Source organism: Pimephales promelas, chromosome 13 (genome assembly GCF_988280905.1).
Source record: "Pimephales promelas chromosome 13, fPimPro1.hap1.1, whole genome shotgun sequence".
Lineage (NCBI taxonomy): Eukaryota > Metazoa > Chordata > Actinopteri > Cypriniformes > Leuciscidae > Pimephales > Pimephales promelas.
In genome coordinates, this window is record NC_142781.1 from 17527118 (window position 1) to 17554645 (window position 27528).

The window sequence follows — 27528 nt, forward strand, 5'->3', positions numbered from 1 at the left end:
GGGAATGGAGTTATGGAATCGAGGGGAGATGTCTGAGTCTGGGGGGTCTGTTGGTTGTACTCACTGGCAGTTTTAGATCAGTCGTCTGACCTAGAGTTTAGAGCAGATGTACAATGAGATTAAATATAGTATTTTTTTTTTCCATAGTACTATTGTCAGTACTGTTGTAGATTGAGCCTATGTTACGATTGTTGTCATGAATATTATCATTATAAATACTATCATTGATACTACCACCACTAATACTAATATATATATATATATATATATATATATATATTTGACCTTGTCAAAGTCACTATTATATCCCCTACAACTATTCTGATAATACCAAATTGCGTCAAAGAAAGGATCTTGTGTGCCTACATATACCACTTTGTCTGAGTGTGTGGGGCTGTTTTGTATTTTTCTGTTCTTTTTATGTTTTTTTTTTCTTTTTTTTCTTTTTTCCTTTCCTCTTTCTGTATTGTAGATGTGTCTCACTGATTTCTTACCTGGTATGTGTTACTGTTTGCTAATTTGCCATAAAAAAGAAAAAAAAAAGATTTTTTTTTTTGTAGAATTGCCTTTTCAGGGACTTTAACGATGGGGAAAATGGTCGGCGCATGGTCTTAAAGGGTAGTCTCTATTCTTTTAATAAGCTATGGGTGTGTTTTGGGCGAAACGTGCAAAAACAAAAACAGGTTTTAGTTGGTCAATAAGGCAGTTTATTTTTTTGCCTCAAAATTGCAAAGCGCCAACTATGTGCCTGAGCACACCTTTTCAGACCAGCACGCCCATGTGCGCACAAATGGATGCATTTGCTATTTAAAAAAACACGTGAAACACGCTGCATTGTGCCATCTTTAGTGACCCGGATCTATATCTAACATGGATGGATCTCTACCTGTCGCGAAAACATCCCCTGATAGAGTAACAATTACAGAAGAATGAAATAAAGCATATTTTATTACCTTTAGGAGCTTGGAAGGGTTCAGTTTGAGTAGATGGTGTGCATGAAACTTAATTTTAGAATCAGAGACATTTTTCAGCATAATAAGTGGTTTGGATCAAATGCCAGAGCTACTGGCCTACTTCTATGATAAACCATCTCAGGAAAACCAGCAGGTGCCTTTAAGCCTTCATGTTCCTGTAGCTTTTCACTTGGCACTAGTGACTTTCTCTGTGTTGGAAATTCAAAGTGATGAAGCAAGAAAAGATGTTTCACATTTCAGCCGTTCCATTATGTGCCACCATTATTCCTTAAAACACGTTAAAAAAAAATCAGCCCTTTTAAAACGTGTGATAAAATCAATATCAGGCCATGTGATGTCACCCCCTGCGCCAAGACCCTAATGGCCTTCATTTCGACATATTGCACTACTACAGAGCAAAATGATGTTCATTCGTCTCTGTGTGCATTACATTGTAGTGCTCACAGCCATATATACATAAATCTCAAGCTACAAATACATCCAGTGGAGGTCTATCCATCCAGGAAGCCATCATGTCCAAAACAATTGTAGGCGTTGATGAACGGGCCCCTCGGAGGAGAATCACTCTTCTGTTTTTTTTTTTGTCCTCCTGTCTGTTGCAGTTCCACCAGTCTGTGCCATCTATCAACATCATTGAGGTGTGATGGGAGTTTCGATGGTGTCAGTCGCACCATCCGCCGTATCAGGATGACGGTTTATCGGCCCTTCCATCATAACACAGTCAAGAATCCTCATGGAGCAGCACATCAGCTACACCTCAATATCGGCCCACCCATACGCACGTATATTAAAGCAATCCACCGGGACTGTAAATATCATATTGCGTATATGACTGGATGCCTGTGTTGTGTGATGGATGGAGAATACCCAAAACTTTCCTGCAATATATCCGATTAAATCGGGGATTTTTTCCTCTTGTATAGAAAGGAAGGAAAGTGTATTTTTGATATGGTACTGTTGCAGTATGACAGGGTTTCTACTCTTTATTAGCTTGTGTTTGGTTTTTGCATGTATTTCTTTTGAGTCAGATAGGATGTGTACAGGATGTGTGCAGGTCATTAAATTAAGCTTGTGCTCTTGTTTTTATTACCCAGTAAAACTAGTGGAATTGTGTCTGAGCTGCTTATTATTGGGAACAGACTGACGCCAAATCTCTCCGCTTGTCATCTCTTCATCCTCCTAACTAGTTGTTTTTGTATTCTAAATATGCATATTTGCCCATTTTTCTGCCCACTACATGCTAATCTTAAAACCCTGCCAGACTGAACAATGTACAGTACATAATTGCTAATCTCACTGTGTTGTATACAAAACAAAACAATATCCTGACTGAATTAAAAAAAACAATAAAAAACAATATCCTAACTGAATTTTTGTTTGTTATTAAGAGTATAAAGACACCCTAAACCTCATGATGAAAAGTGCATGCATATTTTATGATTTTTATGCTCTTAATCTCATGTTTATTCTCCTAATTAGATGATTGTATTATCATCTTTTTCTCCATATCAGTTTTAATAAAGATAATGAATGAATTGATGAAAGAAATACTATTCAGAAACCTATATATTGTTTGTTTCAACAAAAACATGCTAATGGAGTGGGATCTCATTTATTGGTGCAGTCAATCCCCAAGCAAAGTACATTTCAGAGTAATTAATATTAATAAAACTTTAGGGAATCAATCAAATGAACAATATTTTCAAAATAGAAACCCAATGTGTTGAACTATAGTATATAAAAATATTATTTGGTCTAATATTTGGCAATTTTTCTATTTACTAAAATCACAAGATATGACACTTTGGTGTTTTTGAGCAAACATTTTATTCTACATAATTAAATATCAACCAATTGTTCCTGTACATATGCAAATTACCTCTTGAGCTCCATTCTGGTTTCATGATTACATAATAAAATTAGTATGTGTACAAAGCAAAACATAGATTGCATAGATTTTCTTAAAGCACCAACTTTGATTTCTTACTTTACAAAATATTAATCAAATAAAACCCATTATAAAGACAATCACACATTATAGAGACAATCTACACAATATTTTAGGAACCATTTCAGATATTATATACATATTTTTGTTTTACTATGGTTGTTCCAATCATTAAATACTTTGAAAGTGTCTCAAATCCTTCCACAGAAAACAGTGATTATTTGAAATTAATTAGCAGTCAAATCAAATCAAACATTAATTATTAAACCACTGATAGTTTCAATATGATTAACCAAAATAACTAGAACACCACTAACTGAACTAAGAACTTTAGCTACAGTATATACTGATATTACAGTATATCTATCAAATTAAATGAAACTTATCCCACTTTTAGGAGGATAGAAAATGTAACAAACAAAAATGTTGTATTGTCGAGAAGAAATACTGCATGTTCAAAAATGCACAAAGGAGAAAAAAGCTGGCAGAGCAACTGAGGCTCTAAGACGGAATGTTAAATGATGAAGAAGAGATTTCTGTGTTTAATATCACTTAAAAAGGGCAGAATGGCAGTATATTACATGTAACGCTAGATGCTAGAGACTGATGGAACTCATGGGGAAAAGATTTCTGAGAGCCAAAGTGTAATATTCTTTACTTCAGCACTTACAAAGTTCAAACTTAAATCTGAATTTAAGTTTCAAATAGAAACTTACCAGTTTCTATTTGACAGAATATTGCATTTATTTTTGCTAAATGAATGTGTGATGATTGTCTGCCCAAAGTTAAAGCAAATCAGTGATGATTTTGACATAATTTGTGTGACGTGACATTGTCTAGCTGAATTATAAAAAATAAAAAAAAATAAAAAAAGAGGGTTCATAAAAAAAAAAAACAGTCCAGTCCTCAAATTAAGAAGTTGCATATATTTAAAACAAAGTTAAAAATAATTTTAACTGATGACAAGCTTATGTGAATGTATAATAATAATAATAATAATAATAATAAGTGTAACACTTGGAAGCCCATAGTGAGAGGCTTTTATACTGTGATAGTTTGGATCCTAAAAAAGAAAGAAATCTGATGTGTTTTGAGGCCTCATTAAAATATTTAAAAATTACTTGATCCACCCCAGACAGCAACATAGTGTTGGCCCAGATCCGGCCCACATCTGGTGCACACGGCCCAGATGTGGGTCGGATCTGTGCCGACACTGTTGCTTTCTGGGACAGAAAATAATTTCTTAATGATTGTTTAAGCAAACGTCCCCTAACCCACATGTTAGTCCTGAACAGCTCTACAGTACATACTTATTTGTAAACGTTTAGAGTGTGTAACTGCGCGTCTAAAGTTCGCTAACGCATGCGGATCTAGTACTGTACATCCTGTAACACTTTACTGAGAGTACAAAGCACTCGACTGAAATGAACCATGCAATCTGACTTTCCGATGAATGCTGTGGGAGTCTTGAAGAATGCTGGGCTGAAGGAAAAACATCAGTTTTGTGGAATGTACATTTGGTCACCCTTTCAAGTACAGTGTTTGTAGCTATTGTATATTTAAATAACAACCAAAGTATCTACAATATAGCACCAATTCATTGAAAAGATTTACATTATACAGGTAGCAAATCTACTTACACAAATGCTTGAGTACAATATACTGTAACAACATGCGGTTTCATACATGTTGTATTGTCAAGTTCTTACCCTGAACTTATAGTGTTATAATGCAAGTACATTGGCATTCAAAAGTTATATAGCTGAATCATGCACGTCTGTGATGCTTTTTTGTGGTATTGTTTGCTGTTTTAAGTGGCAGTGGTGTGAGTGAGTCCATCGCTGAGGCATAAGTTTCACTTTCTGATAGGCTGGTGAGAGTGATTTGTGTGTGTGTGTGTGTGTGTGTGTTCAGTCTGAGTCCTCACTGCTGAAGGACAGGAGATGATCTTCTACCGGACTCACAGCTGCATCCTCAGACACGGTTCTGCTGCGGGATGTTGCCAATCTGATTGAGGGAACAGGAAGGGTAATCTTTAATATTTCTTATAATTTTTCCTTCTTGTTTTAATCTTTATTTTTTAACTCCTAAAACTTCATTTAAATGATTAAATTGGATTTTAAAACTAAATTCAAAAATACACTGAAAGATGTGAAAGATGCGCATGCAACAATGCTTGTAAAGGGTTCCCACGGTCATCGTAAACCTGGAAACGTCAGGGAATTTAACTTTATTTAGTTATGCATGCTGTAAAACTATTAATCAGTACACTACTGTTCAAAAGTTTGGTGTCAGTAAGATTTTTTTTGAATGTTTTTAAAGGAATCTCACTAGGCTCATCACCAAGGTTGCATTTATTTGATAAAAAAATACAGTAACAACAGCAATATTGTGAAATATTTTCTATTAAAATGTTTTAAAATGTCATAAGTATTCCTGTGCAAAGCTAAATTTTCAGCATCATTACTCCAGTCTTCAGTGTCATGTGATCCTTCAGAAATCATTCTAATATGATGATATGCTGCTCGAGAAACAATGTTGAAAACAGTTAATATTTTGTGGAAATGCTGATACATTTTTCTCAGGATTCTTTAATGAATAAAAAGTTCAAAACAACAGCATTTATTTGAAATAGAAACATTATAAATGATCAATTTAATGCATCCTTTCTGAATAAAAGTAATTCTTTTATTAAAAACTTTTGAACGGTAGTGTAGATTATAATCTTCTGCAAGTGAGAAATTGTGAGTGAAACGAGTTCTTTTCACCGAATCGTTCAGACCTGATTAATTAGTGAATGAGTCTGAATCAAAACAATAATAAATGCAAAAACATTCATCACAAAAGGTCGTGGGAATTCACTGGGAACCCTGTTGTAAGTTGTTGTGTTTAAGTGAAACAGAAATCTTGTCAGGCAGTGATAAAGGAAACTAAGTCTGAAGTGTATGATATTAGTTTCTCATTGAGGTTTAGTGATGGTTGATGAAAACCGAGGGATGTCATTCCGCGGTACGGTTTCTCTCACCTCACTTACCTGCGTCCGTCTCCTCCACCTCCATATTGCTGCATGGCAGGTGAGAGAGAGACACACCTACAATCGTGATACATGCTGACAGTAAGCTATGATTAAACCATCACCTCCTCCCAAGCATGCCACTGTTCAAACTTTGTGGGAGTCTAGATCTATTATTTACATTTTTATAGTGTTTTTTTATATGCTCAGTGAAAGAAAAGAGCTGATTAGGATTCACCTCATCTGAATCACTTAAGAATCCTGATACTTTTTGGCCCCTTACATTACTTATAATAATGGAGTTTACTGGCAAGATGAGTGCAGTTTCTTTCCTGCTGTATGCCAGCAATGAAGTCATACTGTAGTAACGCATTGGCATCAGGTGTTATAACTTTATAGTGGCGGAGAATGTGGTAAGCAATCATTTAAAGACTTGTAACATGTATCGGCAGGTTAAAAATAAATGGATTCAACAAGTTAAACAATATTATTAGAAAGCACATCCCTATGCACAAGAATGCTTGTAACTCACTTAGCAATGAAATCATCGGATGTTTGTGATTTTATATAAGGATATGTGTTTCCTCTGTTATCTTTGGGCCATTTAACGCGACACCGTTTTCAATTAAAAACGGAAACGTGTTTATGCATTTTGGCTGTTCATTTACATGACAGTGGCGTTTTAGGGGCCTGGAAACTCAAACTTTTGAAATTTGGTTTCAAAGTGCTAGTTTTTGAAAACGCTTCCATGTCTCTGTGAAAACTACAAGAACCTGAATTTATGAACACGTGATGTACATGTTAGGCTGGTGGTGTTTCATTACAAAGTGACATCGCCAACAACTGGCCTGGCAGTATAACAGTCTTAGTAGTTTTTGTGGATTTTGTGAACAGGAATCATTTTGATAACGTTGTTGTCAGTATGTGAAAAAGCAAAGGAAAAACCTTTCAGTTTTTACGTATTTGTTCATTTAGCTGACGTTTTTATCCAAAGCGACTTACAATTTCTATATATGTCAGAGGTCGCACGCCTCTGGAGCAACTAGGAGTTAAGTGTCTTGCTCAGGGACACATTGGTGTCTCACAGTGGATTCGAACCCGGGTCTCTCACACCAAAGACGTGTCTTATCCACTGCGCCATCACCACCCAAGAATGAATTGTTTTCATTGTTTTTGAACTGCTTTGGTATTTTAAATGACGATTATCACTCGTTTTACTGCATCCCCTGTAGGTATGGGAATCGGTTGTTGTGAGTGCAATTACTAACGTTGCTAGCGTTGCTATGAAAAACATGAAATGAAGTGAACATTTTCAAGTTCAAATGGCTGCGTTTTGATAAGATGTAGTCATAATATTTTTTTTTTTTTTTCATGTAAGTGCTAAATCACGTTTTCAGCACTCGGCCAGTGCTACCATTACAACAGCTTTCCGGGTGGCGTCCATTTTCTTTTCCGACTCGGACGCGCAAAACATAATAGAGCGCTTGAAGTGTGGATGTGACGACGTCATGTCCGAGGCTCGTTAGTCGGTTCGTTGGCTATAATAGAACACACCATCTGGTGTATGCAAAGTGGGAGGAGTTGGATCTGGATCCGACTCCTCCCCCTGGATTTCATGTTCTGCAGTGAGAACCATCTCTCCATTTCAGTTGTGTTTTATCTACTCTGGCTGTGTTAATGTGTGGTATCTGTTATTCTGAGTATTTTGATTATTTTATTAACGTTCTGCTGTTATAACTAGATCCACACCTTCACAGAAAATATATATTTTTTTGTTTTTGTGTTCCCCAAACCCCACCTGCTGTACCACTGACTATCTGCTAATCTAGATAATAAGAACAAATTCTTCATTTTTGGTATTTCTGTTTTTAAATGTACCAACTTTAACTGTGCACAGAAATGCTTGAATTGAAGTAGTTATGAACTTTAAATTCCATCTGCTGCTAAACGTTAATAACTCCAAACTATCATTACATTCATTTCCAGGGCTCTGTTTGAACTGATACTAATAACCCTGTATGGAGAGACACTCAGAATAAAATGATTCACAATGTCTGTTAATCGGAACCAGAGATGCGATGGTTAATGTAGTTCAGTGCTCCTACTGTGTGCCGAATCTCACACCATCTGTACTTTATGAGACATAATATCACACCTGAGGAAGCGCAAACCCATTAGCTGATTATATGAGGCAGAATATTTTACAAATTATTCCATATTAGCATATGGCCTTGAAGCTATCACACATGGACAAATGCTACAAAACTCGCATATTTATTTCAAGGGGGCAGCAAATCAACAAAGATAAACAAAGAAATTTTCTGTTTTCAGACATTTGCTAAGCTGGACTGCAATCAAAATGCTGCAATATACAGTACACCATTCAAATGTTTGGGGTCAATAAGATTTTTCAATAAACTTTCATTCAGCAATGATTAATTAAACTGGTCAAAATTAACCGTAAAGATTTTTATATTATTACAAAAGATTATTATTATTATTTTTCAACTAAATACTGCTCTTTTTAACTTTCTAAGAAACACATATTCAAAAAATATGAAGCAACACAACTTTTCTCAACATTAAAAATAATCAGAAATGTTTCTTGAGCATCAAATCAGAATATTATAATTATTTCTGATTTCTTATAATTATGTGACTGAAGACTAGAGTAATGACGCTGAAAATTCAGCTCTGCCATCACAAAGATGACTAAAAAAAAAGTTTTAAATTGTAACAATATTTTACAATATTACTGTTTTTATTGTATTTCTGGTCAAATAAACATCTTTCAAAAACATTAAAGTAATCTCACAGACACCAAACATTTAAACGGTAGTGTTTTTTAAAACCAAAGTCAGTTATTTTCTTTTTGTGAATATGTATCTATTAATGTATAATATACAGTATAATGAACAATCTCTGATTTCACAGACAGTTTTCTGTGCGGCTTATGTGTGATTAAAAGTGAGTAGAGGGGAAGAAACTTACCTTGAAAACGCATCATCGAGGCTATCTTCCGCATCCTGAGAATGAGAGAACATGCAATAACCATAAGCAAACACATTACAGATCACATAGATCATAACTGCAGAACCAGAGAGTAACTTAAATAACATCAGCACCAGCAAGCTTTAAAGACTTAATCTAGGCTACTGTCTCCTCTGTGATAGTCATTATCTGAGACCAATAGACTGAATATTCTAATTGGGTTTCAGAAGCGCCTGAACAGCGAATAGAATACAATCACAACTGAAAAAAAAGTAATCAACAAAGCGCGGTTGAACATGATGTGCAGACAGAGAGCTTGATGGATCCGGTACGGGTAGCTCTCCGCCTAGTGATCATTTAATCAATAAATACGGCATTAAAGCAAAGAATGCCACTTAGTGGTGACCATGTGCTTTATCAACAGGCCTGGCCATGCTGACTGACGATATAATGGCAATTATCCAGTGGCAATATAGTAATTCCCTATTTTGGCATGGTGTCAAAACAACTGACCTTCATTTTGGAGCGGATACTCTGCATAATAGTGGCACTCTTTCAGAAAATTAATTAAAGTAAGGATTCAGATCACCAGACAGGACAAAAGACAAGCTAGATTTAATGTTATCAGAAAGGATTGCCTGGCATTTCAGTCATATTTAATAACATAATATGGAAACAATTCAAAATGACTCCCGGAAAAGCACTATTCTCTGACCCTCAAAACTTTTGAACGGTAGAAAAAAAAAGGCAAATGACATCATACCCAAGAGTCATGTTTGATTGGCCGTCTCCTGGTGTTGCTGCGTGGAGATGGTGAAAGGAAGGAAGGGAAGAAGGGCTTCCTCAGTTTGTGATCCATAAGAGCCCGGGTCTTCTCTTCCTCTGACACAAGTAAAGAACGAAAATAAAGGGTATTCCCCATGAATTTAACCAAATTAAGACAAACATCAAGCAAACTAGCGTGTTTAAACCAATAAATACCTGAAACACGGTTTGGTTCAGATTCAGGCTGAGATTCAGGGTCTGAACTGGAGTAGCATGTGCGAACTTTCTTGCTTTTGTCTGCAGTGGAAAAATAAAGACAGAATATTTGTGTTCTGTTACCATGCCAGCGTGTGCCATGTGGGACATTTCACTGAATGGGTGACATTTGCTTGTTGTAACTCTTCAAAAATAAACTTTATTTTTGATCTTTTTCAATATTAAATCTAATACTACACATATTTAACTATTCAAAATGTGTATTGGTCAATCTCAGTCAACTTTATTTATTTTTTGACAAGGTTTAACCAGAATATGGACGCATGTTTTCTCAACCCTGTTACCGAAAATCATGTGTCATTTAAAAAGCAAGTTTAGAAGCATGTCAATTAATTCCTTTGTTTTCCCCACAAGAAAGTGTTTATTTTAAAATAAATTCTGGGTTATATGTTCAAAAAATTGATAGTTGTGACAATAAAATCACTATTAGAGGCAAGGTGTACTGTATTTTGATTTTTTTTTAAAAACACAAAGGCATTTTTTAATTTTAAAGGCGAACGAAGCCTCAAGCTTATAATATTTTTAGAATAATTTCATTAAATAATTGTATAAATTATGGGCCAAACAAAACTGATAAAAATAGTGGTTTAATTTTATTTTATTTTTTTTAGAAAAAGAAAAAAATAGTAACATGACTGAAAGTAACAGGATTGAGTTTTTAAGCAAAAAGCTATTAAATATATGGCATATGGCCACATAGCATTGATGCTAATAGCGTTTAATAGTCTAACAGGACTGAATGAAAACCCGGGGACATGACTAAAATGTGTATTTTATCTAAAGTATTATATCAAATGTTTTTTTTTTTTTTTCATTTTAAAGCAGTTTGGATATAAAGTCACTCAGCAAGAAAAATCAGATTTCTGAAGGATTTGAATCATAATATTTCATGGTAAAGTTTAGAGATAGAGAGTTGGGACATGCAGAAAATGCTATTTTTTTTTTTTTTAGTGTTAAACATTTTTTATTAATGTTTTTTAATTATACGTTTTAAATTTTTAGTTAGCTTAATGTGCATGACACTTTGCTTAATAATAAAATGTATTTTAGAGTTAATTTTCATGCAATTTTATACATATAATGTCCTGGGAACAGAATGTCACCCTTTCGGTGGAATGGCTCATGTATAGCCTAAACAAATGTGGAACAAAACCCTCACCTTCCTGTGCGATTTCCCACATATCTAGAGCTACTTTAAAAGCTTGCGCAACTGTCAGAGTCACAGCCTGAGCCTGTGGAAAACACATGAACGCACAAAATCAGAGGGTTTCTGAAGAATGATGCTCTTGTCCACTAGATGGCGTTAGATATCTGCTATAGATATGGGTCAAGAGAAAAAGCTATGCTTGCACAACAACCAATTACAATCACATAAAAACTTGTTGTGGAAAAAAAAGGGAAAATTAATAATAAGGAAACATATCGCGGTGAAGAAGGATTGAAATACTATAAAAATAGAAAAGTTTTAACAAACAATGTGCATATGAAATAGGCCAATAAATATTAGTGTGCTCCCAAATATGTTCATGATAACACACTTACTATTTTCTTTTTTTGGCAGAGGAAGGCATGGCACTCCAGAGTTTCATTGAACTGGCTTTGGGAGACGTAGGCAAAGACCTTATCCTGAATTTTGTCTGTTGTGCAGTAAGATATTCTGCAGAGGTGAAAAAATAAAAGCCTTTCAGTGTGGACTGTATTTGTTCATAAATACAAAATTAAATAACATTTCCAGGAATTAATAATCTACTGGCAGAGACTTGGTTATGACTCTTTTTTTTTTAATCTGTCAATAACGTCAGACAATGAAACAAGCTGTTTGAAGTTTCAGAGACAATGACAATCTTCTTTCATTTATTGAGTCATTTCTAACTTTTAACTGCAGTAATAATTGCATGGCCAATTAAAGTATGGCAAACCAACCGCGATGATTCCTTTTGAGAACACATTAGTATTTTTAAAAAGTAACATGGGTTTGTACTCTCTCAGATCCCTAAGAAAACTCATGAAAAACCTATTCAAAGCCAAAACAGAACTGAGATGGTAAAGTCTATGGTTGAACTGTACTAAGACATATTTCTGCAATTAAAGGAATAGTGCACCCAAAAAAAATGTAATTGTCATTATCGTTCCAAATGAATTATTTTCTGTGGAACACATAAGAACATATTTTGAAGAATATTTACACTGCTCTCTTCCATATAAAATTAAGTGTTCCTGTAGCCTAGACAGTAGAGCATGGATTCAGTTCCCAGGGAATGCAAAAACTGAAGAAGAAAAAAATGCTTTTCCATTAAAGCATCTGCCAAATGCAGAAATGTAAATGAAAGTGGACAACGCATTCTCACCCACAAGGCGTCACCTTTGACCATGCTTCAATATTTGACGTTTTAGGCGCCCTTTAGCGTCACTTACATGACGCGATCCTACGGCGTCATCTAACTGACGCTAAAGGAAAGCGTCAGTTAAGGCGCTTTTCCACTGCATAGTACGGTACGGTTCGGTTCGGTTCGGTACGTCTCACTTGTGGTGCTTTTCCACTGCATGGTACGGTACAGTACGGTTCGCTTCAGGTCGCTTTAAATGGTACCTGGTCTGTTTAGGTTCCAAGCGTACCGTACCGGTACTAAAATGTGACGTGAAACACTGCAGATCACTGATTGGACAGACAGGATCGTCACTACCAGCGTCACTACTAGCGTCATTGGATTTGCGACACGAGACACAAGACACTTTTTTAGCAGTATTTTTGTTTTGCTGCCATCAGCCTCATTTTAAACACATTTTTCCGTCTAGCAGTTAAAAACAACCACATACCGAGAATCAGGAACACCATCCCCTCGATAGTCTCCATTGTTCCTGTGTTGTGGGTTTGAAAATGTGGCGCTTTTAAGATGATGTCATGGCAGTAGAGGCGCGCGCAAATAACGATCAGTCCCACACACTTTGAAGGGGTACTACTGCAGTGGAAACGAAAAGCGATCCGAACCGAGTCGAAGCGTACTGAGCCGAACCGTACCGTACTATGCAGTGGAAAAGCGCCATTAGAGGACGCGGTTAGGTTTAGGTGTGGGGTGGGGGTAGGGTACACGCGATCCTAGGGCGTCATCTAACTGACGCTAAAGGGCGCCTAAAGCATCAGATATTAAAGCATGTCCAAATCAGTTAAGTGACGCCTTGGGGGTGAGAATGGGCTGAAGTGGATGGGCACTATAGCTTCCAAGCTTCACAAAGCACTTAAAAACATTTTTAAAAAGTTCGCTTGTGCACTATTTTCTAAATCTTCTGAAGCCATTTGTCAATCCGATGATGTTCTTCACCATTGCAAATTTAGCTTGATAACCATGGTCACCATTCACATTAAGAATGGAAAAGACCAGCTTCAACATTTTGTACTTTATGTTCCACAGAAAGAAGACATTTTCATTTTCTTTCTTTTTTGTCATTTTAGGGAAAGGACCTGAATTTAGAGCACCAAACCAAAAGAGCTTGTGTGAAATAATGAGATGCATTAGGGAAGACAGAGCTCTGATCTCACTTCCTCTACAACTGTTAGTGCACTACTTCTGATGCACGACCTAAATAGAAATGCCCAAGACTCTCTATTCCCATTCGCCCTCCCCTTTCTCTCTCTGAACATGGGGGGGTGTGGTGAATTATCATTTATTCCAGTCTGTGGTGCATTGCACAACTTCATTATTGAAGAGCGTGAAGCTGAGAGGAAAGGAAATGGTAAATGGCCCGAATTTAGCTTGTTTGTAGCTCCTTTTTGAACAGAATTAAAGGAGGAGACGGGTTGTGTTATCACAAACAACCTCAGCTATGCTGAAATGAACCTTTCAATCTTTACTTTTTTTGAAAGTACTGTAGCTCAATACATGAAATTGAATGCATTACAAAACAAACATATAAAATATAAAAGTAAGTTTCAGTCCTCTAATTTGTTTGGCTGAGTGGCATTATAGATGATATAGTATGTATACAGTTCAACAACAGTGTTTGTATCACTGCTTCTCTGTGAGATCTACAGGTAGGGATTTTTCATTTACTCTTTCTGCATTGTTATGCAAGTACTGTAGGTGGTGACAAGTGACGTCTTTATTAGTGAGTCACTGAATCATTCACTCAACTGATTAAATCAAAATCACTGAATCATTTTGAAATGTAACACCACTCCTGTGTGTCGCTGGAAGATGTGCAATTTAGAAACATATGATTTTGCTGTTGAACTATTTTCTTTGTATTTTCATCATCTTTTTTTTTTTTTTTTTTTTTTTTTGGCGGAGCTAATAACAAAGTAAATGTCTAAAATGAAAGGTACTCAATACTAACTTTTTGTTTACTGAGCAATTTTATTTATTTTTATTGTCAATGTGTTCTCAGACCGCAACACAAAGAAACTGAATCCAGGCCAAGTGGAAAGCAGAGATAAAGTATGTTTGGCCTTATCATAAATGCATTCTGCTTTAGGCAATGAAGAGACACAGGCTTGTTAAATTTCAACAAATACATAGTCCCAGTCAGGCCACGTACATTGTAACTAGAAAAAAAAAATACAAATAAAATAGGATCCTCCACATAAGCTACTCAAGGGTAACAAACATGACCTTGTGGCCCTGACTAGCATAAGAGCTTATTATAGCCTTTGGCATTGTTTGCATTGGCAGTGGCACAGATTGCTCCCTTAGTGATGCCCTACTGGCTCCCTTCTCTTGCTGAACACATTACCGTGGAATATGACATTCCCAGAATGGGGGGAGGGGGGCAAAGTGGGGTTTAATCTTTTCATGAACCCCCATACAGTTAATGCGGGAGCGTAGTGAATCTCATTACACAAATCACTGTGCAAGATTTGTGGCTTAGGAAAATAAAGTCTTGCACACAAGTATAGATGTTTTCTTTTCAAGAGACAAGCTGTCAGTATAGTGGCAGTAGTGAAAGTGATATTAATTTGCATAAAAAGGCACATCCTAAATTGCAGTGAGCATTGACGGAAATTAAACAAACCCAGAATGCCCTTCAAACCTTTACAATTTCTGATGTAATAAAGCTGACAGCTCCCACTGAGCCTAGAAAAACATCATCTCCTATTTTTTTTACTAAAAATAGAATGGCTGTGTTTTTTTTCATCATTATTTGTATATTCAGGGGAGGGGGGATCAAAGGAGTGAATAAAGATGAGGATTCATATCATCAGCACTATGTTTCCTTCTTTTGAAACCCCCACCACTTCATGAAAAGGCATAGAATACCCATTCCCTGCTTCACCCTCCTAATGGTTGTCCAAGACCCCCTTAGGGTCTGGGTTGAAATAGCATTTATTATAGCATCCTGGCTGAACTGTGATTTTTAGGTCCCCTGGTACTTGTGTTTATTCTCCAGCCTCCTTTGAAAGTCAAACTGAGGCTGTATGATCAAAGTCTACACTGATTACATTCTGCTGTATGAGACCCATCGCTCAGGGTGTATTCTCTATTCTGAGGTGTGCTTTACCTGGATCATGCTAATAATACAGACATATGAAATTAAGATGAAACTCTGTGCGATGGATGGAGAGCAGTTTGTCCTCTACATGAGCTCACAGAATTCCTTGTCTTACACAGGAATCCATATGCCATCACACTAAATAGCCAGAAGCCCACAGAGCATCTCCGAAGGGAGCGGTGCAGGACAGTGCCACGGATGGAGGAGTTCCAGGTACAAGGACAGTGTGTTTTGTTGTCAGACCTGATGCTCTGCTGCTAAAAAAAATAATTAGTAATTTGGTTTTCAATACCATTAACCATTAAAACATGTTGCATATATACAATTAAAACAAAATATATTTATGTTAAGACTATTCAGTAACTATATTTGGTGTAAAGTGTAAACCTAAAATAAATACTGTTTAAAAAAGAAGACAAAGATGATATACAAAAAAAAAAAAACATTCATTCAAATGATATCCAAATTTGCTTTTCAAATAAATGTATTTTGCTTCAATTACCCGTTTAATTTTATATAAGGATATTCAGTATCTTGAATTGAATTCACTTACCCACTGAAAAATTTAAATTCTGTCATCATTTACTCACCCTCAAGTGTTCCAAACCTGTATGAATTTCTTTCTTCAGCTGAACACAAAAGAAGATATTTCGAAGAATGTCAGTGGCCAAAACAGTGATGGACCCCATTGACTTCCATAACGGAAGTCAACAGGGTCTGTCAACTCATTCTTCAAAATATCTTCTTTTGTGTTAATCAGAAGAAAGAAATTCATATAGGTTTGGAACAACTTAAGGGTGAGTAAATAATGACAGAATTTTTATTTTTTGGGGAACTATCCCTCAATTATTATTATTTTTTTTAATGTTGGTTTGTACAGTTTTAAGTGTAAACGACAATAAATAATACTATAATAATATAACTTTTTAAAAACATGTATGCAATTTTACATCTCAAATAAATTTAGGCCGCTTTACATAGCATTTTAATGCTATACTGGAATACAAGAAAAAAGTGATTAGACAAATTGTAAAAGAATATGCATGGCTTATGTACTAGAGGAAATGCGAAAGAGAGAAAGGAGGAATAGAGAAAAGAATGAGACAGTAGGAAGAATGTGGGATAAGTTTTTTTTTTTTTTTTTTTTTTTTTTTACGGGAGAGGATTAAAGAGATGCGTGATTCCCGTGACTGTGTCTCTGCTGTAGATGATAAGGGGGATCAGCATGGGGGTTCTCTGCACTCTAAAGCACCCCTCGTGCCCTCCCTCTAACAGAGGCCTATATAATACTCTCTCAAACGTATGAATGCCATACAAGCATGTCACATCTTGCATCAATATTTGTTTGACACACTGAAATGTTAATGATTCACTGGTTAGTGATCTCACTCCATTGTTCATGTTGTTCAACAGACCTTGACTGACAGAAAAATCTTTAAAAAAAACTGATTTGGAGGGAGTGAATTGTGCAATAATTGACTCAGTGGCTTTTAAAAATAAGATATGCTTTGTCAGCTTCATGCGGTTTGAATAAGCTGGGTTTGACAAAAATATTATTTAATATGCCATAAATACAATGCAAATGTTTTTAAATATAATTGTTATAAAATGTATACAGATTTTATAAATAATACATAAATCACACAGTAAATCATGTTTAAAGGTACATTGCGCAAGACTCTAAATTTTTTTTGCATAACTATGCCCCCTCTGGCAACAAGCATAACTGCAACCAGAGGTGTGCACACTTATGGACCACACGTACACGCACGCACGCTCACACGAGCTGTTCATAACCAAAGGCGCATCAGTCGCACAAATCTTTTGTTACAGTCATAATGTCTTCAGAGGTAATGCAGTTATAAATCTGCAAGTCATTTTAAAAACAAAAAGGAAAGGTATTTGAGTAAATTCACACACACATTTTGTGTGTGAGGGGAAAATGGGGGTAGTAGAAAACTTTCCATCTATCTCCATGTTGAACTGTTTTATATGCTTATTGTATCCACTTATGATTGTATTATTATGGAAGCACGTTCATGAACAATATAAGTTATTACTTTGTATAGGATCCCGTTTGAGCCTTAGAGAAGACCGGAGATCTCTCCATTTGTTGAAAGCCTTCCCGATGTTGACTCTCTTCTTATTGTGATGCCTGTCTGACTCCAATTTGGTCCTTTTGGTGGAACTAGACAAACGTTTTATTTTCTTTGTCTTACGTGGAGTTTGCGAGCCGTTTTACAAGCCGGTCTCTTTGAATACATCTTCTACTTTTGTCAAAAGTTGACTAAGTGAACACGCATGACGTCTTGCCCAGTTTCAAATACCGTCCCAAATTATTTATTTTACTGTAACTGTACAGGATTATAGAAGCAATCGCAGTGATCAGAGAAGGGCTCATTCAGCCCATCAGGCAATTGTTTAAGCATGTATATGGGTTAGAAAAACAGGTATTTTTAACATGAAATGTTGCGCAATGCACCTTAAAGAGTTCGATCAGGGGGGTCAAAAGTTTGGGGTCAGCAAGATTTTTAGGCTACATTCGTATACATTTATATTTCAAATAAATACTGTTCTTTTGAACTTTCTATTCATCATGTGAATCAGACTGGAGTAATGATGCTGAAAATTCAGCTTTGTCATCATACAAATAAATTACATTTGAAAATATATTGCAATAGGAAAGTTATTTTAAATTGTAATAATATTTCACAATATTACAGTTTTTACTGAGTAAATAAATAGGTAAAACTTTCGAATCAGTTTAAATTTGTTAAAAATGTGTTCATGCATTAACTAGCATGAGCTAATAAGCAATATCTTACACCATTTATTAAAATAGTTAGAATTATTAATGTTAAGATTAACATGAACAAAAATGAATAAATACTGTAAAAGTATTGTTCATTGTTATTTCAGTCTCATTGTTAATACGTAGGTATTAATACGTTATTTTCAAAGATAGAAAACATACTTTTTTGTACATTTGGATACATGCTGAAACGTAAAATGTGGACGTATCTGCAACATTTAAACGTAAAATTGTTACGATTTTACAGCTACAAAAACGTTAACAGTTTACGTATATTCCATATCATAAAAAATATCTGTATAATTTCCCATTTAACGTTACCATTTTATATATAGATAAATGTAACATCCATTAACCCTATTCCCAACCCTAAACATACCCATTTATACAGAATATAAAAAGGATAAAATGTAATGGATAGAGATGTGTAAGGACATGACAGTTTTATTACAATATAGCATTAAAATATATTTTGAGCCATTAATCCTACTCCTAAGTTACCCCTAAACCTACCCATAACCATTCCTTAAAACTACGTAGACTAACTTTCAATTATGAAGAAAAACATAACAGACAGACAAGTAACGTTATAATCACAATAATGTATTTTTTGCGAAAATGTCAAAACCGGTACCAAAAAGTCGTTCACATGATGTGTTGCAGTTGCAGTCCTTTCTGACAGTATTATAATAGTTTTGTATGAGGTACAAAATATAAGTTAATAATCCATGAAAATGTTAATTCGGCTTCGGTTCGCTCTGTGAAGGCGCGTGCGCTTCTCCATTTCAAGTGTACTACACTGTCACCGTCTGAAACACGGCATGTCGCAATCTGTGACGAAGCGGGGAAGAGCCAATGAGCGTTTAAAATCACTGCCGTAAAACATGACATAGCGCTTCTTGAGGACGCAATTTTTAAATTTGAATTCATAACCATCGTGGGATTTGACGTATAACGGTCACTGCTGATAAATAGAGATGAAGATCACTGGATAAAAGGCAAAATGTTAATATTTATGAGTACTATATTAATAAACGCGACTGAAAACTTTATTGATAAGACAGTTGAACGCAATATAGTCAATACATTAATGCCACAATTTTAATATGCATAAATAGTAATACGTACAAATTTTTACGACGGTAAATTTGTGCGTACTTAAATAAATTATGTTTTTGTTCAGTCAATACGTAAATGTTTTACGTTTTAGTGCTGTAAGTAAATGCGTTGTTTCTGCGTGTATAAAACGTAAATAAATGTACGTATGTTAGAACTACACTTTCCGTAAAATACACACGTATTCTCATGGTTATTTCGTGTTAACTAACGAATGTTAACAAATGAAACCTTACTGTAAATTGTTACCAATTTTCAAAAACATTAAAAAAACAACAACTTAAAGACCCCGAACTCCCGAATTTGTAGCTCATTTTTTCCTTGTTTTTTGGTGTGGTTTTATACCTGTAAATGGAAACGTCCTCAATGAGGTCATTGGTCTCTGTGTCTGACATGATGATTCCCTTGGGGGAGACAGTGAGGGTCACTTTCCGAAACTTCTTTGCACTGGCCCGAGCCTGCATGTGGTTGACAAGGATAAACAATTTGTGTGAACCCTGGTCAAACATCTTTGTCATAGTCAACTTTGAAATGTCACTCATAACTCACTGACCATGAACAATAACCAGAAAAGGTCAGCGAAATCTGTGTGGACTATTAAATCCAACTCCATGGGTACGAGAGCTAAAAAGAGATGACGTTTGATATATAAAATTCATCTTCTGCCTTGGCATAAAAACACGGGTACATCAATGCAGTGTGCTTGCAGAAAGAAAAAGGCCAACATGGCTGAGGACGAGGAGATATTATGGTTGAAATGCAGGAGAGAGGGGGGGATTGGGGGGGAGACTCGTCAAGGACAAAAGGAAATCAGGCAAAGTATACCTGGAGGGTCTTTCTCCTTTCCCAGGAGACAGTAAATACTGATTTAAAACACATGAAACTCATCTCAAGGATTCAGTCTTGACAATTTGGAGAGAAAGTTGTCCTGTTCTGATTCGCTTGTGCTGTCAAAGGAAGATAAATCTCTTTTTTTATTTGCTTTCTAGAGAACTATATTGTGTATACATTAATAGGAAACAGGCTGTACTGAAATGCTGACTCTTTTGTTCAGTTCAACATTTTATCACCAAAAAGTAACTGCTATAAAGGTCTGTGTGAAGCCCTAAACTATTGATCACAAAAGCTTTGGGTTTCTGTTTTGATCTGTTAATCAGTTTAATTCTAATGAGAAGCATTGATCAATTCTTTACAAAGTTCTTCTCGTGTTTTCAAGTAGCTCATTATTATTAATATAAAATAATAATATCTATCATACTGTATATTATTATGTGACAACATATAAATTTTATACCACTACAAATTGCCAAAGGCATAAAAAGGATTTGAGTAAGATTTTGTGCCGACTTGGCTCATGGTCATTCCTCACTATCCTCACGTCCCTTGACCCGCTTTTCCTCTGATGACTGACCGTGGTTACAATTCTCCTAATGGCAGCCGCTGCCATGTCTTCTCCTTTAGGTTGTCCGACCAGAGTCATGCCCAGATACTTCACGTTGAACACCATTCCTTCCAGGAGTGTTTCCTTGGTGTCCGTCCAGTTCTCTTGGAGCTCTAAAACACAAAATAAAACATTTTCCTTTAAGAGTGAAATTCCCCTTTAAGAAACAAGCTGAATGTTCAACGGTTCAAATATCAGAGGCTCAAAACAAACTGCCTGAAAGCTGAATGTGGATTTATTGATTAACACTGCAGGATATCAAAGGAAAGATTCCTTTAAGCCATTACGGAATAATAAAATTTTTTGAGGCAATAAACTTATTAATAATAAATATGTTTTTCATATAAAAATACGCCAATTGAACATAGATGGTAGGTTTCACACCTTTCCATTAGGAGAAGTGGGGCTCATTCCCATTTAAGGAGAACTGTGCCACACACTGAGCTTTAAATAGCTTTCCGGTCCCATTTGAATCCAATACAAAGCCCTGTAGTGTAAAGCTGGATCGAAAGATATGCAGAGTGAACTTAGACATCCACTGCCCAGCTAGTGCAATTCTGAAGCAAAAATCTATTTAAAGCAAGCACTGAAGTGAAGGACCTTAACCAATTGTTAGCCATATCAGTGTGAATTATTGATTATTATGCTTTCAAAACGACAAAGATTCTTTATTATTTTATATAAATTTATAATGGCAGAAAAAACATCAGAACTGCATTGTATTAAAAATAGTATCTCCTTGATAATTTATATTTATCGTGACAGGTAAGCCAAAGTTTCAGACAGCAGTAAAATCTTCAAAAAGTTATTCTTATGACCTGCTGTAGCCCATTGGAAAACTACATTTAAATATATATATATATATATATATATATATATATATATAATTTTCTGTCGCTCTACATACGTCATCTGGTATTATTGAACCGATTGGCTATGAGCTACGTACGCGTTTGATAGACATTCGTAGCACCCAACAGCTCTGGGCATTCGTAAACCACGCCTCAAATATGAGAAAATAAACATGTGGGTTTCCAGACCACATCTCATTCTCAATGATACGTGGCCTGGCATTAGCCAGGCTACACCAAAAGATCATTTGAAGTCATTATTGTGTTAAATGAGCAAAATCATCAAATAGACTTGACAAAAAGTAGCTTCAGAAAAAAAGAAAGTTTTTTTTGATTCAACATAGAATTTATAAAACATAAAATGTTAGGCCTCAACAGCCATGATTTATTTTTTCAGAAGCTGCATCCGAATTGGTATAGCTATGCTACACATACAGATCAGTTGCTACTCAGTAACTGATTACTTATATGTTCCTAACTATGGAGGACAGAAACTCATTTAATCTGACAGTGTCCTGTCCTGTTCTGACAGCTCTGCTCGGAGCCATCTGGCTCTCCCAGCAGCACCAGCTGTTTGAGGCCAGGAAGACAACACCACCATCATGGCTTTCTCAACTGTAAGTCAATTATTAACCTAAGAAGACACTAAATCTATCTCAGCACTCAATAGGCAGGAAAACTAACAGTCAATTCTCACTCAGCACTGCAGCCATCTCTAACTGACATTTTGTAGATGAGCTGCAGGGCATGGAAACAACAGAAGTGGCCAAAATAAGTCAGAAAAGCTCTAAGGGTTACTCGCTGGCATGTATAATCTCCTTGAGCTGTTGCTGCACATTTGTCGTGCTGAAATCCTTGAAAGTGGGAATGCTGACACACACAGAACTTGGGCCGCAATAAAGAATCGCTCTAACTTGAGGGATGTACCATACGTTCACCAGGCTGCTGAATGAATAATTGATCCGTTTTTATGTTGATGCTCCAGGCCTTCACTCAGATTAGACTGAAGTAGGACATGTTTATGGTCATAAAACTTTGCTGAGGTTATGACAATGGAGTAAAGCAAATCATGCAAAAAAGGCCATAAGGTTGATGGTAATTGGATTCTCAGGTTTTGTCAAGAGCAGGTTGCTCTGTGAAATAAAAAGCAGGCAGTATTGTGTGTTTGGGATGAAAGTGGCATTTTTAACAGCACATAATGTGACGGCTTGTTGCATGTGTCTGCATGATAGACTGATCCGATTTGTGCAAACATTAAATGCGATTACCACAGATGCTGAGACTGTAACTGCAGTTGTGTCTGTGCTAGACAAAAGCTGCATGGCATTTCTCCAGACTGATCTTGCAGTGGTGTAAAGGTTTTTGTGACGCAATGCTTAAGCTTTTGATGTTTAAATCAAAAGAAGTCAACTTAACTATATTGTTTAGCATATTTTTTTTTCTTCAGAAGCGCTTTGAACAGCTTGAACAGTGAAATAGATCCTCGCAGCAAACACAGAGCGTTCCACTTACCACTAAATGCCCGTTAACTATAAAGATAACTATAACAAAGACTAGATTATTATCCACACCATGTCGTTGTCATGTACTGGTGGTTGTAGTAATCGCATGACGAATGTGAATCTAAACAAACTCTTCTTTATTAATCTACAAAGATGTACAAACAGCAGAAGAAAACTTACACTCAACCACATTTAATAAAAAAGATACCGAACGGACAATGAATTGAGGAAACTAAGGTTACGGGGAGACATAATGATTGACAAGTAATCAGGAACCAAGGGAAAAAACTAGGGAGACAAATACAACAAAACTAAATATAATCCTGACAGTTGCTTTAAATGCTGGAGCTTTTTAAAGGGGTCATGAACTGGCTTTTAAAATTTTTTACATTGTTGTCTGAGGTCAATTTATGACGTTTGCGTGGTTTTTACATTAAAAAACTTCAAAATGAATAAGAAATATTTTCTACCCTAGTTTTGAGCCCAGCTCAAAAACGCTCGGTTTTTATGGACGTCTCGCATTAAAGACTTGGAAGTAAACTCGATCGGTTAAACTCGACTCGGTTTGTCATCACGAGGTAGGCCTATGTTATTTGGCTATGTGTGTAATGCGCAAATCGGTGGGCGGGGCTAAACCGGCCGTGTTGAAGTAGGCGTTGATCTTCTTCTGCGGGGGTGGTGTTTTATCCTCTTTGACATCATAGTTCCCCACTTTGAAAAACGAGTTGTTTGCTGAGGCTGGTGTCAATAAAAGCTTTTATTGGACTAACAAGGACGTTTTCAGTTCTGAAACTTACAGGATATTCTTATAATATGATGACTTCATAGATGTCAAGGAAAATATGATTTCTCATTCTCAGTTCATCACCCCTTTAAAGCAGGATGAATTCGGATTGGCTGCCAATATTTTTTATCGTTCATCAGCTGAAAAAAAAAAACAGAGTTCTGAAAGGGATCACATCGATATCGTTTCTCTGTGCCGTTATTGTTGCAGTGTGGACTCTGCAATTCCTTTTCCTTTAGATCGCCATCATTATAATTAAGTGTAAACTGTGAAAGTGTATGGTAAATGTATATCCTGTTTGGTTATTTCTTTGGGAACCAATTTCTAACATTCTTAGAACATTTTAGGGAGGTTTTTGAGAGTTAACCTTATAAGAATAACTTTTACACAACGTCCTCTAATGGTTATTTTAAGGTTTTATTTGGATAAACAAACATACTCAAAATGTTTCAGGGGAGTTTTGGTGTACTAACCTAATACGAATTTAAACAGAACATTTTCTAATGGTTACATTTTTTTCATATTCATAAACTACATTCATAAAACAGTATTAATTCAACGTTAATGCAGAAATATTTCCTCAAGATAAAAACATACGTGCATGCCACGATTAGACAGGCCAGAATCATGAGCAGTTAACTTTCTTAAAGGTGACCATTTTCTTATTCATTAAGATCTAGTCCTTTCACTGACACATTTGGTAATTGAGCACATGGATGCCTTAAACCGTGCGAAGGAAAGCAAGGGAGATGGTCAGCCACATAGCTGTATATACATGCTTAATAGTCTCATTTACATTCAAATGTCACATGAATACACAAGCATGTTGAAACCCAGTGAATATAATGACTGCATTTTCATGATAAGATGATTAATTAAAACGAGAGCTCACACATGGACACACGGGCAGGACAGTTGCCCGTAGCAACGAGTAAATCAAATGCCTAGATTCCTGGAATGATTCTGCACTAGCATTTTATGCATCACGTACAAATTGTGTTGAATATAAAATACCTCAGACTTGAATAGTTTTCCCTAAGAAAAAAGGTTTTAAATATGGGCTGACAGCAGCCGAATAAAGGATCTCTGATCTCTGCTCTACAATTGAGTGTCTAAATAATGAGTGTCGTAAGAATCTAGGACATTACCTTGACATTATATAGGACATGATACGGCAGAGAGGAATTGGGGAATAGAAACGATTATATCAGCCGTAAGTGGAATACACACTTTAAAATAAAAGTGCAACAAAAAACAACTGGCCCTGTGATTACAACGCATCTTTATATTCCATTAAGTTATTGGTAGTGTCTTCATCCCATATCAAACATTGATTCTGTTGGGAACCTTTCTTCTGAGAGAGATTGTCGAGGAGACATAACAGGAAGGTCTCAAAATCTCAATGTTTAATTTTGCGTTCTCAGCCCCTGAGCTGTTTGGGCTGTGTTGAACATGCCATATCTTCATCAAATTTCTCTGCTCAGGACAACCACAGTGGTGTCAGACCAAGCTCCGTTGCTTAGCAACAAAAGTTAATGGGCATAAGACAGTCCTACAATGTGGGATGTTAGCATATAAAGATCAGCAGTAGCAATAGCACACACCAAACTCTGAGAAACCATTATAATGAAAATCATCAAATTATGGATATAATAAAATTATTATTTTTAAATACTTTTTTAACTGCATAATTAAACAACAGATTTCTTCGATACATACAAGCTGCTGTGAGTAAGTAAGACATGCAGCTGCTGCTTCTGTACATTATATCATCGATGAATTACCCGTAGTACTGTATATGAAGAGTTCAGATGCAAAAGCCTAAATGCCATTTGAAATTTTCTTCTTTAATGATGATTTTTATCAAGCTTGTATATTTAAGTTCAGTAATTTCACTTAAATAACAATTAATAGGTAATCCTCATTGCCATTTAAGTGAAATCACTGAACTTAAATATACAAGCTTGATAAAAATGATCATTCTAGAAGAAAATTTCAAATGGCACCATAGAGGCTTTTGCATCTGAACTCTTCATATCTAAACAGGTGGAGCTTGGGAAGAGGAATCAAAGGATTTCTTTTTTTTATCCACTGGAATACTCTCGAGCGTCACTTCACAGTGTCATCAGCAGCGCCCAAAGGATCTGCCCATATGTTGTTGAACTTTGGTTATTTAAGAAATTCATAATAAATAATAATAAAGTAAGATACCCTGTTGAAATGTGTAAGATGTGTGGTTTATATAAACTGCAAAAAAAGTAAAGTAAAGTACAAACCGGTGTGAAGGGGTGAATGATGTGATTGCGTTAAGGACCTATCAGCCTGCGCCATCAAGAGTTTAATAACTTTGTATTTACATCACAAGGCATAAGGTAAATTTTAATCTTATGATTAAAACAGCCGAACAAAACAAAATAATTACTTGAAAACCTTCATTCATCTCTGTTCACAGTTTTTTTTCCCTGAAGTGTTCTCAGTCTGCAGAGACTATAGAGTTATGCGTGTTATCACTCTTATGCAAGACTGCACAAATGGAATTAATGAACAGAAAGCAAGCTCTGTCTGTCTTACAGTACAACATCGTCTGCCTCAAAGCGGCAAGGGGAATTTTCTTCCAAAACTGAATGAATTAATGATTTTCTACTTGACTTGCCAACCAATACTTATACATAGTCTATATTAGTGTTTATTCTGCTATGGGCCACTGTAGACACTTAAAAAATAAACTCCCACACATCCACACACATCCAAAGATGTGATGAGAATTGATTGGAAATGATAAACAATAAATGTTTCTGTTGACATTTAATTTAAACTTGATTTTTACAGCCTTGGTGAGCAAAATATACTTTTTTCCATATAGGCAAAATGTTAACCCCCATTGCAAATCAGGTTTATTGGCGAAATGTGCAGACTTTCGGCTGTTTGCAAGCAACAAATTAAACAAAATGAATTGAAATAGCTCAACACAACAAATTCTCAAATTCAACTGAAATTTGACTTAGAATTCACCTTTCTTTTGACTTAGACATTTTTCTAACATGCAGTCCAATGTGACACTCAGCAAACCTGGGGTGTATTTCCTGTACAACGACGTAGTTCACTGCTTCACTATCATAGTATGATGCATCGTTGGAGAAATCATCTAGCGAGTCACGATTGTTTCCCGAAACCCACTGTCGCAAAGTATCGTTCAACCACGTAGGTTTCGCTTGTGGTGGAGTAATAACTACTTTTAATGAAACTGTTCGAGATCCAATTAACGCTAGATTTTTTAAATATAAATTACAGACATGTCATCTGAGGACTATTTCTAATTGATCTCAGCTATTTTGCTTTATTACCAGACTTAATATTTGGCTCGTTCTTACATAGTAGAGCACGTTCGCACATGCGCACTCTTCAAACACGGTACTTCAGATCTTTTGAAAAACTAAAAAACGTAAATTACATTTGTATGTATTCTAAATAAAAGGCACTGGTTGTACTGAATGTCAGCTTGCTTGTTTTGCTCAAGATAAGGATTTACTACATCCAAATGTGTTTCAATATAGAAACGATGCCTCTAACC

The 27528-nt window shown here is 35.8% G+C and overlaps 2 protein-coding genes across 9 annotated transcripts in view; one reads left to right on the plus strand and one right to left on the minus strand.

The window, feature by feature from the left end:
• fndc4a (fibronectin type III domain containing 4a) overlaps positions 1 to 15699 on the plus strand; it is a 55619-nt gene extending 39920 nt beyond the window's left edge. For 3 of the 4 annotated variants that reach the window (XM_039692397.2, XM_039692394.2, XM_039692398.2), the window contains exon 6: positions 1577 to 2344. In XM_039692397.2, the coding sequence (XP_039548331.1) occupies positions 1577 to 1618 (42 nt within the window). In that variant the 3' untranslated portion in view covers positions 1619 to 2344. Of the gene's footprint in view, positions 1 to 1576; positions 2345 to 15570 lie in introns of those variants that run through there. The other variant, XM_039692396.2, reaches the window with a different exon arrangement.
• Positions 2778 to 27528, minus strand: part of LOC120493659 (low density lipoprotein receptor adapter protein 1-B) — a 40188-nt gene continuing 15437 nt past the window's right edge. Inside the window, exons 2-10 of one of the 5 annotated variants that reach the window (XM_039692389.2) lie at positions 20791 to 20933; positions 19725 to 19837; positions 11510 to 11624; positions 11127 to 11199; positions 9908 to 9988; positions 9690 to 9808; positions 8927 to 8961; positions 5957 to 6013; positions 2778 to 4929 (exon numbers count right to left, since the gene is read on the minus strand). In XM_039692389.2, coding sequence (XP_039548323.2) covers positions 4833 to 4929; positions 5957 to 6013; positions 8927 to 8961; positions 9690 to 9808; positions 9908 to 9988; positions 11127 to 11199; positions 11510 to 11624; positions 19725 to 19837; positions 20791 to 20933 — 833 coding nt within the window. In that variant the 3' untranslated portion in view covers positions 2778 to 4832. Of the gene's footprint in view, positions 4930 to 5947; positions 6014 to 8926; positions 8962 to 9689; positions 9809 to 9907; positions 9989 to 11126; positions 11200 to 11509; positions 11625 to 19724; positions 19838 to 20790; positions 20934 to 27528 lie in introns of all 5 variants that reach the window. The other 4 variants (XM_039692391.2, XM_039692392.2, XM_039692393.2 and 1 more) reach the window with 4 other exon arrangements.